Consider the following 14,594-nt stretch of genomic DNA (forward strand, 5'->3'; position numbering starts at 1 on the left):
AGGGGAACAGAGCATAAAATATCTTCGCTCCATCAAAACCACCTTAGGACTAGTCTCCCTTGGCCGCTACGCCTTCTTTCGTTGTAGTTTGCAAAACCCTAGCCGTTTTCTAGGGTTTATCCTTGCTCTGTAATTTATCGTCAGGCTTCGCCAAGATGAACTTTTTATTTCGGAGGTCAGCGTCCATTACCAACTCTTCGACGTCAAGGCAGGCTATTGTTGCCCTCCTTTCCTCTGAGCTATCGCGGCTTGCTGCCGCGATCCCTCGGGAGTCGTCTTCTGCTCCTCTGGCATGTTTATGTCGAGGACTGCATGGGACTTCTGCGGAGGCGGGGAAGCCTTCGATCGGAGACCTTGGGCGGAGGGAGTTCCATTTCTCTGCGTTGCCGCTCAATTTTAGAGCGAGTGAGATTACGCGGGCAGAGTTCGCCGTCGATGAGTACTATGACGAAGGGAAGAGAGGGGACGATGGGCTTGAGATCGCCAAGCTTGGAATTTCGCAGGAAATTGTCTCGGCGCTCGCAAGAAAGAGTATCACCAAACTGTTTCCTATTCAGGTATTGATTCGTTGATTAGAATTTGCTGCATGACTTTTGTTAATATTATTTTTGTCGTGATGGATATTTTTATTTAGAACTTTCATTTAATTGATTAAATGTTGGAAATCGGCTAAATGTGACGAGATTATACTTATGCGAACTATTACGTTGATAGGATATTTCTACTTTCTTGCAAACTTTCTTACAAGTTGTAAAATTGTAGTAGTATATGAAGACAGAGCTGAATTCTTAGCTAACTGATTGATTTCAGTTTTATCTTCTTGAAAAATTTTGGTGTAGTCTGCTGAACAAATTGAAAGTAGTAATTGCCTAAATGAAAAAAATACTTGAGGTTAAGTGAGGAATCACTCACCCAAAACTGTGGAAACTCGTTCACCTATAACATCAGGGTATTCAATTACCTAAGTTGACTCACCCATCCATTACATTTCATATTAGTGCTTTTTGTAGCCCCAAATACGAGCTCTTTTCTAATTAAATGAAGTTGTTAAAGAGGGGTGGTTGGTGATTGGAAACGGCAATTGAATGTGTTGGATTGTGGTTGGCGAGTTTTGTTTGGATATGCTACATCCATCTAATGAATACTTTATCATTCCACCTTCATTGAAGATTATTTGGAGAGAAGTTTGATATCTGGTGATGTACCACTTCCATTAACTCGTTCTAATACAAATTTGATGTAGCTCTAAGAAAATGAAGCAAAATTGGAAGTATATAGCTGAAGGAATTTATCACTATTGTTGCATGCTAGCTGCCAAATCATTATATATAAAAACCAACTTGATAGTTTTAGCTATACATAACATTTTTCACACATTGAAGTTTAAATTGAGCATGCTTGTAGATTCTTCACATGAAAAATTTGAAAATGAAAAAAACATGAAGCATGTCCTAGTGGAAGTAGCTTTAACTAGTAGATGGAAATTAATATGAATTATAGCTTTTGTCTATTTCTTGAATTTGGAGAAGTCATCCCCACTGATTTGAAAATTTTGTTGAGTTAGTTGAAGCTTTTAGGACTATCCTTATCCTAGGCTCATAACAACATTATGTTGAAATTGTAGGTTAGTAGGAAATTGTTGAGGGTTAGGAAAGGCTTCCTCTTGGAGGGGGAGGCGGGTCAACCTTAAGCGGATGGTGCAATATAGGAAGGTTGTGAACGCTAGTAAAGATGATCGAAACAAACTTCCAATTAGAGGTAGATGCAACCTTGAGGAGACAAATAAAGTGATGCAAACAGGTCAAGGATGCAATTGAGTATGGTTGGAACAATTCTCTTACTAACTTGTTCTCTTTGAGTTGGAGGCAACTTGATCATGAGACAATGGATAAAGCAATGGGGAAAGGTTGAGAAGGTGACTATGAATGACTAGGATAGTCTTCTAGTAGATGGATGATGCACAAATTTTGAAACACCCAAGATAGTCGACAATAATTTTAGGTGGCAATCCGAGTTCCATAATATTTTCATGTTTTAAAAGTTCAATTTTGAGGTTGCCATATGATAACGATGGTAGAATTTTCTTTTTATCAAAATGGTTTTTCTTAAGAGAAGCAATTCACTGCAAATGACACTTGAAATAAGGGTTTATAGTTGTTGACAAAGTTTTAAAATGTTAGAATATTGTCAATCAAGCCACACAATATTGAAAACTCCTTAACATGATTAAACATCATCAATTGAAATATCGCGATGAGAGTTTTTCCGGCATTGTCTGGCTGACCCTCAGATGCTTGCATAGTGACAAATGGAGACATTATCATCTATCACTCATTAATGGACATGCTACAAATTCGAGATAAAGCTGGTTCAACTCAACTTGAATGACTCACTCTTATTTATCTCAGGATCCCCCGTGAGAACTTCTTCTAGAGAAGTCCCCACACATGCCACCTCTATCTATTCATGATTCTAGATCCAGATATAAAATTATAATTGACTATGCCTTCACCTATGCAATTGGATATATGAAAGATCATCTAAAAATATTTATATGAAAATTTGAACATATTTTTCACCTTGCTTTTCTTCACTTTAGTATTGGCAAACAATCCAAATCCAAGACAAAAACTTAACTGAATAGATCTCACTTTCACTGAGACTTGCATACTTAAGAAAGATATGGTTGGTTTAGGCTCAATCTTGGATTCATAAGATTTTTTGTGATGAGATGACCTTCAATTTATGAATAAAATTTGAGGTGAATAGTTTTTTGGCTTGATCCCGTTTAATTCCACTGAAATTCATTCCTTGTACAAAATATTTTACTCGATCAAACCGACTACTATAAAACAAAATCTAGACAAGAGAAAGTTGGGATTCACTCATAAAAAATCATGTTGAGTTACTCACCCATAAAAATTTTTGATATCAGTCAACCAAATGAGAGAATTTTTCTTTCTCACTCATCCACGGGCTTTACTTAAATCATTCCATGCCCATGCTTTTTATGGCTTCAAATATGAACCTATGACCACTTAAATCAAGTTGTTGGAAGGCAAATGAGTGAGATTAGGAAGGAAAAATTATTTCAAATATCATCTGTTTTTGTGTCGGATGTCTTGACTTGGACACATTTTTCTACATGCCCCAATAAATGTTTAACATGCTAAAAATTGTGTTAGAATCTTTTCAAGATTAGTTTGCAACACAGGTTAGAGACCTAGCTTGACATGTTACGTGGGCACGTGTGAGGGATATATAGCCCATTCATATGATATCAATATATATGCAAAATTAATTGACAATTGAGATTGATTAATGGAACATAATGGAGAGTTTTTAAAGAATGATACTTGCATATGTGATGAAGCATCTCTTTTATGATTTATATTGGCTATTTTTTATTATTGTTAAGCTTTTTTTTTGTGAAGTATATGTATATAATATTATAATTCATGAGATATTTCCTTGAGCAAAAGTATTATAAATTACATATTTTTATAAAAATGTAACATTTTATCTATGGCATGTAATGTTTTTGCTTACAGTTTTGTTATGTAGTTGCATTCACATTGTGTTTGTTTTACTGTTTTACCATGTTTGTGTTCATATTCATGATTCATATTTTGAGGTTTGGAGATTTTTATTGAATGAAGTGGATGGTGAGCGACAAGTGGTAGTTGGGAAGTTCAGTAACCATTTGGGGCCATTTTTTGAATAATAGTAACTCATGTGTTCATGTAATGTGGTTTGCATCCTAATTTACATTCTATTTTCTTTCATTTACGTTGAGATACTAAAAGTTGTATATTTCGAACTAGATGGATTCCATATCTTGACAAAAAAAATGATAGTGAGTTTAATTTTAATATTATAAATTAATACTTTTTCAAGGTAAGTGTAAAAGTTCAAAGAAGCATATTTAAAATAAATAAAAAAGAGTGATTTTATTTTTTGATTAATTACTTTTCAAAACCGTGTAAGAAACATTATTTTAAGACAAATACAAATTTAGAGTTTGAAATTCGATCTCTAACTTCTTAAACTCCTATAAATATTAGGCTGATATATGGACTTTAGGCCTATGATCTTTAGGTTGACCCGTGCATGTGTCATCCCATGCGTGTGTCTGATATTTGGTTGTGAGAAAGTTCGTGAGTGAATTTGTTTGAGCTGAATTTGGTAAGAAATAAGAAGAGAAATTGGTAAGCAATTGCTTTTTTGTAGAGTAGACGTACAACAACAACAAAGACTTAATCCTACTATGTGGGGTCGACTACATGAATCTTTTTTCTCCATTGTAGAGTAGATGTAGAGAGTAAAAAAATGAATGGGTAAAGAAAGAAAAGAAGAGAACCCTATTTTATTTTGTGATGATTTCATAGAAGTTGCTTATTTGAGGAAGTATTAATTGGGTAATTTATAGTAGTTTCAATTTTTCTTTTTTTATTCTATTTCTTTTGTTATTCTTTCTTTTGTTATTCTTTCTTTTGTTCGACTTTAGAAATTAATTATTTTCTTAGTGAGATTGGGTATAATTATGTTTATTGAAGAGTGTTTTTGGTGCAATTGTTTAGTGTGTTGTTTCTTTATAATTGATAAAATCCTCCTCTTTTGTGGATAATGAGCTACAATAGAGCCTTCATGGGAAATGGTTGTGCTATGTCTAGAAATAAAAAACAAACTCCTCATGGTTTCGCTAGAAGGCAGCAGATTTTAAAACATTTTATGTAAAATTTCTTGAATAATATAGGAAAATTATTCAGGGTATGTTTAACTATGATCTCAATTTTCTTAGTTTTGAGGGATTCGATATAGGAATTAAATCAGTTTAACTCAACTTGATTAAAGGATATCTAGATTCCAAATAAAAGTTGGGAGCATTTAACCTTGATTTTTAAGGATGCTTTAGGGTCTAAAATGTCTTAAAGTGTATTTTTATTTTTAATTTGATTTTAAACAGTGTTTTTATATTCATGTTGATTCAATTTTTTAAAAGTGGGACTCACTCTTTCGTAATAATAATGAAATATTATTAAGCAATGTGAAGGCTTGTAGTATTGAAGTTAAGGAAATTTGCCTCGTACCTAATTCTATTAATGAATTTACAGTTTTAAAATGCTTTGAGATAGTTACCGAAGGCATTGACTTATTATATGTTCATGATACAACCCTTCCAAAGTCTAATGCAAGAATAGGGGCAATGTGTTTTTATTCATCTATTTGTTAGAATGATGCTTACGAAGGGACTCATACATCTTGACTATAGGGGGCAGGATGCTTGACTATTTTGGGCTGACTTCTATCTTAGAAAGGGAAAGCCAACTAACCCTTCTAATCACTTTGAAGTTAATGTTGTTTAAGCCTCCAAAAGACATTCTAGATAGGATAGCTATTTTCAGTAGGTAACGGGACTTATAATCTTCACTGTTTATGAGAGATTTATTTGATTCATGATATGAGGGTGTAAATGCAAAGTGTCTATCCATTTTTATTTTTATTTTTTTATTTGGTCTTCTGTGAGCATTTGTTGTTTGATGGTTTGTAGGACTTGCAAAAATTGTGCACAAACTTTACTTTTATGACAAGCCACACATTTATGTGTAGGATGGTAAACCAAATGTTAACACATTATGTATGTTTAGGAGCTTTAAACTACTTTGCTTTGCCGAGAAAAATGGATTCTTTTTTTCGGGATTTGAAATTTTTGATCAAGTGAGGGATTATGTATTATTATTCTTAATAAAGAATAAGGTTGATTTTGTTTCATTGGTTTAATTTGTTTGAAAATTTAATTGTAGTAGTTTAATATAAAAAAAAAAGAGTTTTTAGGTATTATAGAATAGCTGATGTGAAAATGGTATATAAGCATTTGTATCGAATAATAACAAAGCAAAGAATTCCCATTTTTAACTTAATGGCTAAATATCATCTGCTTTTTTGTTGAACACAAATAAATACCTCAAATGTGAATCTATGCCAATAAGATAGTCCTTAATTTATCTCCAATTGTATACATAAATGCATAGGCTTTTGAAAAAAATGATTGCATTGCATCTAGTTACAACTCAAAATTTCTTTATTTTAATATAGCTTGGAGACTCCATCTAAACATATATTTAATCATAGCAAAAGAAAACCATGACTCCAATACAACAAAGTCGGTACATTGTTATAACACATCATGATTTATTAGGTCATGTGTGAGTTTAAGAATTTTTTTAATAATTTTTAATTGTCAATTGAGGGATATGTCCATAAAAAAAAGCTTTGGGTATAGACAATCAACTTAGCTGGTTGCACTCAAATATCTTAAATGCCTCCGTGGGAGTGCCTAGGATTGATTAGACTAGGGTTCTAGGTTCACAACAATATAAATTTCAATTTATGGATTTTAGATTATCTATATTTATACTATGTCTAAATTTAGTTTTTGGTATAGATAAGATGTATCTATTCAACTAAGGGATATACAGCCTCTGAAGGGCCAATCATTGAGAGTTCTTGTCTGCTAAAGTTCACAACCTTTCCCAAGGGGAGGTTAATATGGAAATATGCTTATTTTAGTCTAATCAAGTAAAACTTGGTATTTATTTTAGTCTCGAGGGTTTTCTTTTTTAATTTGATATTTTTAGTTGTGTTTACTTTACTCATTTTTGTCAAGTTCTTTTGTATGCATGTTTGGTGTTAATTTTAACAATCGATGTCTCTTCTCAATTTAATGTGAGATATAATGGCTATGAAGTATGACTTTTAGTTCTTTTGATGGCTTGAAGAGTGTTCGATTGTGAAGAAGGTGAGGTGAATTATCATATTAGGGATGCTGTTTTGATAACTATTGATGATGAGTGCAAAGATTTGGCATTCTAGATTAAGCATAATTTCTGCATTACCTAATAGGGAGTCGTTTTCACTTATAAATAATGTTAGTAGTTATATTTGTATGAGAATTATTGTAACATGCAAGAGAGCTTGTTTTGGCATCGTGTAGTTGAGGATGTTTGATGGCGTGATTAGGATATTGTATTGATTGGGGTTAGACATATATGAAAGCTTAGATCAATCTGGTATCTTTGAGTGCTCTCAATGAAGCAAAATGCATACCCCATACGTTAATTTTTTTTTAATAGTTTTAGGGTTGCTTGGCTGTCATGAAGGCTAACAGAGTTGGTGGACAAAGGAGTTATTAATTAATGGAGTATAGTAATTGTAGGAAGTAGCAAAATGTGCAACTTTGATTGGAGCTACTTCAATTTTATCATAATTTCTATAGTAATATAATGATTATAGGAAGTAGAAAAGGTTAATCTTTTGTAAGCAGGTTATGCTACAAGACAAAGGAACATGTTATGGGCTATGTTATAATATTGTAGCATTCAGAATGAGTCAATAACCTCTTGATTTAGTGGTAGGTGTACTCTTGATGTCAGTGGACCCTCTTCGGTGTGCAACATATATACTTTGGATGTCTCTCAAATTTAGGTTTCATTGGGCTTTATGAGGTTGCCGAGTGCTCAACCTTATGGGTTTTATGAACTTTAGGAGCTTGTTTGGGAGATGAGTTATAGGCATCTTGAATAAATTGTTTGCTTTATTTAGCTATGTTGCACTATTGTAGCATTCAGAGTAAGTGAATAACCACTTGATTTAGTCATAGGTGTACTTTTGGTGTGCAACATATATACTTTGGATGTTTCTCAAATTTAGGTTTCATTGGGCTTTATAGGTTGCTGGGTGGTTAACCTTGGGGTTTTAGGAACTTGAGGTACTTGTTTTGGAGATGAATTATAGGCATCCTAAATAAATTGCTTCCATAATTGAGCTAGGGGAAGATTTGTTCGGATTTTAACAATAGCTTCTTTATAGTATGAACAGTATTTGATGAGGGATTGTTCAGAGAAAAATATAAATAATATTTTGGGTAAATATCATGCAGGTCCTTGAGTTTTGAATCTCACTTAATGTAGGTCGATGTTTTTAAAGCTGTCTATTTGGTCCCTTACATAGAGGGATTTTTTTGAAGTTATTTCCATTATCATATCAATCAATTGAGAAATAAATGACAAAAAGCATCATTATATTTCTCTTCCATTTCCTCTTGTTTAATTCTATGAGGTCATTGTTTCCCGTCTTCGTCATCATCTAATTACCACACCTCTAGCAATTCCAATTCTGTTGGCAACCAGATCTCTGAGTTTTGGACAGCAAATAATATAGATCCATGTTTCTAAAACTCTCTATTTGGTCCCTTAACATAAAAAAGATTCTCATGAAGGCTTTTCCATTAACATAACCATCAATTGTGAAATAAATGAGAAAACACATCATTAAAAATTTCCTCGATTCTCTCTTTTGATTCTATTGCAGTCATTGTTGGCTATATTTCCGATCATCTAATTGCCACACCTCTTGCAATCTCCATCTTCTTGCAATTTGTACACATTAAAAAAAATCCTCTTGCAATTTATGTTTCATAAATGAAATAAAGTAATTTGTGCACTAATTTCTCAATATATATATTTTTTACTTTAGTGTGGAATGAGTTGGCAGCCCTAGTATCAACAATTTTGTCCTTACCAGCCCCTTCTTGCATCCTTCTTGAAGCATTCTATTTCCATTGCTAAAAAATATCCTTTAGGGAGGTTCTAAGAGCCTTTGGTCGACTCTCACTGCCTCCTTTTGTCTCCATTTTAACATCTCAGAGGGTAGAGTACCTAATGGAATATCCAATTAACGATATTGTACTATATGGGGGATGATGACATTAAAAACCTAAAAATTACCAAGTTGGGGCCCATAGTGAAATCTCAAATGATGCTTGGGACGTAAGGTTTTGAAGAACTGGAATTATGGGAGAATTCAAATCATAAAGGCGTAGGCAATCATTACACTAATATTTTTATTTTTGGTTATAAATAAATTTAATGTTTGATAGAGAATTATTATTTTAAGATAACATGAAGTTAAAATTTCAACTTAATTTAAATTTGAGATCATCCCTAAACTTATGAGAGGCCAAAAGACAGGAATTTAGGGCTATGGGATTAGAGCTGATGAATGTGCATGCAATCAGGTGCTTGAGTGGTGGCCAGATCTGATCAGGAGAATCTGGTAATTGAATTTTTTGTTGAGATAAAATGAGATAAGAAATTTGTAGTCAACTATTTTTGGAAAAAAATAGAAAGGTAAAAATAGTTAGAGTGGGAGGGAGAAAAGATGAGTAAAAAAGAAGATTTTTTTAGGCAGTCGACAACCAGCGTAAAATTTGTCAAAAAAATCATGACATGAATTGTATACTAGAGCTGTTAATTGTGTTCGAACTGAAGGAGGATTGACCAAATATTTTCCTATTTTTGTTGGATTACATCAGGGATCGGCTTTAAGCACATATCCTTTTGCTTTAGTTATGGATGGTCTTACTGGACATTTACAGGAGGATGTACCTTGGTGTATGTATTTTGCTGATGATATATTGATATCTTTCTCGTGGATAAGATGAGAGAAAAAGCTCAGCAAAAAATTGGATTATGGAGGTCTACATTGGAGTCTAAAGGCCTTCGTTTGAGTAGAACTAAAACTGAATACATGGAATGTAATTTTAGTAGTAATAACTATAGTGACAAAAGTGTAATTTTGGGTGATCAAATTATTAAAATGTGTGAACGATTTAGATATCTCGGGTCAATTGTTCAAAGCGATGATGATATGTGATATTGATGGAGATGTTAATAGTAGAATTCAAGCTGGTTGGTTGAAATGGAGGAATGCTTCGGGCCTGTTGTGTGATAGAAATATACGGCTTAGACTGACAGGAAGGTGGAGGAATGCTTTGGGCCTGTTGTGTGATAGAAATGTACCGCTTAGACTGACAGGAAGATTTTATAAGACAGTGGTGAGATCTGCAATGCTTTATGGGGTTGAATGTTGGCCTTTAAAAGAGAAGCATAATACTAAGTTAAGTGTTGCCGAGATGAGAATGATTAGGTGGATGAGTGGCTTTACACTTAGAGACAAAAGGCGAAATGAATATATTCGTGATAGGGTTGGTGTAGCTCCTGTGACGAACAAAATTAGAGAAAGTCGTCTTAGATGGTTTTGTCACATTAAGCGTCGACGATCTAATGATCTGATTATGAGAGTAGATGTTTTAGATTCGACTTATGTTAATAAAGACAGGTATACCTAGGAAGACTTGGGCTTATTGTATAAAAAATGATCTTAATTTATTAGAATTAAATGAAAATATGACACTAAATAGAACGCAATGGAGAAAGAGGATTCATGTACCCGACCCTACATAGTGGGATTAAGGCTTTGTTGTTGTTGTTGTTGATGTTGATGTTGATAATTAAGGCTTTGTTGTTGTTGTTGTTGTTGATGTTGATGTTGTGAAAGCACACCAATTTGTGGTAATTCCATAGGCATGTGTGAAGATGTCATTTTGAGGAAATTTTAGGTGGGCAACTTTTCAGTATTAATAAAATATTTTTTATTTATCATTTCTCATATGTTATTTTCTATTTTATTTAACTTGGGTAATTTGGCACTTCTTTTTTATGATGAGATTGGTTGTTATTGAGTGAAGATGCTTTCTTATGCTTTTTTTATCTGTATGCCTTTTTGGTTTCTATATATCCTCTTCATTGTATATGAACGAATGCGTATTTTGGTTGAACCACGTAAATCTTAGCATCTTGGTAGCAGCGTTTTACTGAAAATCCTTCCAATACATTAGGGATTATTTAATACCCTTCAAATCTAGAATTCTGGATTTTAGGCTTTTGTTCTTGTATACATTGTGGCCATATATTCCATTTCATATTCTATTTACAAGTATATTTTTCTATTTTAAATTCTAAAGTATCCTTGCACCAACAAGGATCCAATCCTATATTGGTCTTGTGCTGACACTTTCTTCTGTTTTATGTTTTAAGAAAGCAGTTCTGGAACCAGCAATGCAAGGACGCGATATGATTGGTAGAGCCAAAACTGGAACGGGCAAGACTCTTGCTTTTGGGATTCCAATATTGGATAATATTATTCGCTATAATGCTAAACATGGGTTAGTGTCTTGGTGTTTTCAATTTATTAATTTGTTAAATGACATGTAAACATGGTTTCTGCACATGATTTCTTTCATCATTTAGTAAATAAGTTTTTGTGTTTCTTTCTCTTTCATTTTTACAGGCGTGGAAGAAATCCTTTAGCCTTGGTTCTGGCACCAACACGAGAACTTGCTCGACAAGTGGACAAGGAATTCAGGGAATCATCACAGTTGGACACACTGTGTGTATATGGGGGTGTCCCTATTCAACAGCAAATGAGAACCTTGAGTTATGGCATAGATATTATAGTTGGCACCCCAGGCAGAGTTATTGATTTACTTAATAGAGGCGCCTTAAATTTGTCTGAGGTGCAATTTGTTGTTCTTGATGAAGCTGACCAGATGCTTGCTGTTGGTTTTGCTGAAGATGTGGAGGTGATTTTGGAGAAGTTGCCACAAAAACGTCAAAGTATGATGTTCTCAGCAACTATGCCAACCTGGATTAGAAAAGTTTCTCAGAAGTATCTTAATAATCCAGTTACAATTGATCTTGTGAGTATGAAGAATGGTTTCTAGCCTCTCATTTCAGTTTTTGGTGAAACCTTCTTTTTTCATTCTTCAAGTAAACATGCTTTACAACCTTACATATCTCAATAAGCTTTGTCATTCTGTCATTTGTCCATTGCCTCTTGCTTTCAAATCTGGTTATTTAGGAGTCATTTGGTATGGCTTTTATTTTTGTTTTTATTTAATTTATTTATATTTTGATTTAAATTAAAACACATTTGTCTGAGCTAGCTGTTTTTAAAAACACTCAAAACATCTTTTAGGTGTTTTGAGTGTTTTGAAAAACAACTTGTTTTTTAAAATAAAAAAAGATAAAAACATATAAAAATTATACTAACCAAATATGTTTTCGAAAAATAAAAGAAAATATAAAAACAGAAACATGAAGTAAAAGTAATGCCAAAGAGGCTCTTAGATTTTGAATTGCCACTTTCGAATATTTGCATTCATAATTTTTTTTATATGGTCTAGTTCAAATATGTTTTCAAATGCAAAAGAAAATATAAAAAATATAAAAAACGTAAAGTAGAAGTGATGCCAAAGTGACCCTTAGCTTTTGAATTGGTACTTCCGTATACTTGCATTCATAATTTTTTGTATATAAATTAAGTCTTTCTATTGGTCATTTTTGATGTATTGTTTTTGAACATTTTTTAATCTTTTGGCCCACTGGTCAAGGCAAGTGGTCGTTGAATAAATTGGGATTCCTTTATATAACGTCTTAATTTTGAACTAATTTTTCATTGTTCTTGTATAGGAACATGCCAAGGGAGGAAAATGCATAGTTTTCACCCAAACCAAACGGGATGCTGATCGTTTGGCTTATGCTATGAGCAGGAGCTATCCTTGTGAGGCTTTGCATGGTGATATTTCCCAAAACCAGAGAGAGAGAACACTTGCTGGCTTCCGGGATGGTCGGTTTAGCATTTTGATTGCTACAGATGTTGCCGCTCGTGGACTGGATATTCCTAATGTTGACTTGGTGCGTGGTTGAACTTTTCTTTTTTCATCTCTTCTATTTTTTTTTTTCACTTTTATGAAGTACTGAGTTTGATTTGTTTATAGTGTGCATATAATACTTGATATTAATACTTGATATTATACTTTTGTCAAATGTTTTCTGTTCGTCTATTTTTTTGTTTTAACCCTTTTTTTCTCATAAATGATTGTTTCCAAAATTTTGTTAAAAAGAATAGCCGAGGACTTGTTTGGGATTGTTTCTTGTTTTGTTTTTATAAATAGGTTAAAGCTGTTTTTATTTTTTGTATTTAAAAACAAATTGAAATGATTAAAACTTTAAATTTAGCAAACTCCATCTTAGGCTTTTGTAAGTTTTCAAACGAGTGTATTAATTTAAAAAATAAGTAGGCTTTGAATTGGGAGTACACAACTGTTGACCACTATTACAATTTATAATATTTGGTAGAAACAAATTTTTTAAATTAAATAAATATAAGGAATGTTTAGACAAGATTAGAGGGATTCGTCTTAGATGATTTGATCACATTAAACGTCAACCATCTGATGTTCTAGTTAGGAGAGTAGATGTTTTAGATTTGATAAATGTTAAGAAAGGTAGAGGTAGACCTAAAGAGACTTGGGCATATTGTATAAAAAATAATTTTAATCTATTAGAACTAAGTACGACACTCAATAGGACACTAGAGAAAAATGATTCATGTAGCCGACTCTACTTAGTGGTATAAAGGATTTTTGTTGTAAATGCAAATAAGGAATATTAATTCGGAAGTTGATTTTCAATATTTTATTAAAAAATTAGAAATATTAGTCATGCACTGATTACTTTTAGGGGGAATTTACATGCATATCTCACAATTCTTATGTATTTATCTATCTAGCACCTAAAGTTTGATATTTATCTTTATAGCACTTTGATGTCATAAATGTAAGCATGGAAATGTGCATTTCACTTTTTGATATGATGTTAAAAGATTTGAGTGATATGCGTTTAAATATGAAAGTTTAGGTGTTAGATATTTAAAATATACGGAGTTGACTGGTATGTATGTAAATGCCCCTTAATCTTATTATTAAAATATTAAAATTTTTAAAAACTTAATATTATAATATTTAAAAAAACTAACAATTAGATTATATATATATATATATATATATTATTTTTTTCAAAATGAAATCGGTATTTGGCAGAGCCCCAAATACTAAATTTCCATATATATATATATATATATGAAAAGATTAGTGTATGTTTTTAATCATAGCTTGGACAATCTGGATGAAGAGATTTCTTGAAACTCTCTTTTTGTTCTCTTTGCTTGACTTTTCTTTCCCCTTATGTATCTAAGATTTTTTTCTGTTACTTGGTGTGATGCTGATTTTATGAATCTGATGGTTTAAGTATTGCATATCTAAGATAACTATTACTATAAAATGAAAATTTCATTCATGGCTGCTTGAGTGAGGGTTAAATACAAATCCTTTTGAGCGAAATTCTAATGATAATTGTTAGTTTTTAGGGGAGACCTCCTTGTACCTGCATGATGCCTAGATTCTTTTTACTTTTGATGTATGCCTTGTTCTTTTTTTTTCCCCCATTTTTACAATGTTACTGGCTTATTTTGTGATTGGAGTTTGAGTGCGTGATATGTAATTCTGATGTGATTTTCATTGGGTATTTCTTTCTTTGTAGAATTTTTATTTGAGTTAATATTAGTTTATCAATTAACTCTAATTTGACCTGTTTTATGATTAACTTATTTTTATTTTTGAAAGCACCTATTTCTATTTCTCTTGTTTGCATCCCAGGGCAGTAGAGCTGTAAACGAGCCGAGCTTGAGCGAGCTCAGGCTTGACTCATGTTTGACTCATTCGAAATAGCTCGTGTTCGACGAAATCGGCTCGTGTTCGAAATTGGCTCGTGAACCGATCGGCTCGTGTTCGAAATTAGCTCGTGAACAGTGTGTTCTTGTTCTGCTCGAAATTGGCTCGTTAAACTAAAATT

The 14,594-nt window shown here is 32.7% G+C and overlaps 1 protein-coding gene across 1 annotated transcript; it reads left to right on the forward strand.

The window, feature by feature from the left end:
- Window positions 1-13: 13 nt before the first annotated feature.
- On the forward strand, window positions 14-12,596 carry LOC110018987 (DEAD-box ATP-dependent RNA helicase 9-like; the record flags this gene model as incomplete). Its single annotated transcript, XM_020716502.1, is given in 4 exon segments — window positions 14-557; window positions 10,938-11,065; window positions 11,191-11,605; window positions 12,285-12,596. Coding segments are annotated over 4 exon segments (1,257 nt in total), but the record flags the coding sequence as incomplete, so codon positions are not given.
- Between the last annotated feature and the right edge of the window lie 1,998 nt (window positions 12,597-14,594).

The sequence above is a fragment of the Phalaenopsis equestris genome, unplaced genomic scaffold (genome assembly GCF_001263595.1).
Source record: "Phalaenopsis equestris unplaced genomic scaffold, ASM126359v1 Scaffold000037, whole genome shotgun sequence".
Taxonomy (NCBI): domain Eukaryota; kingdom Viridiplantae; phylum Streptophyta; class Magnoliopsida; order Asparagales; family Orchidaceae; genus Phalaenopsis; species Phalaenopsis equestris.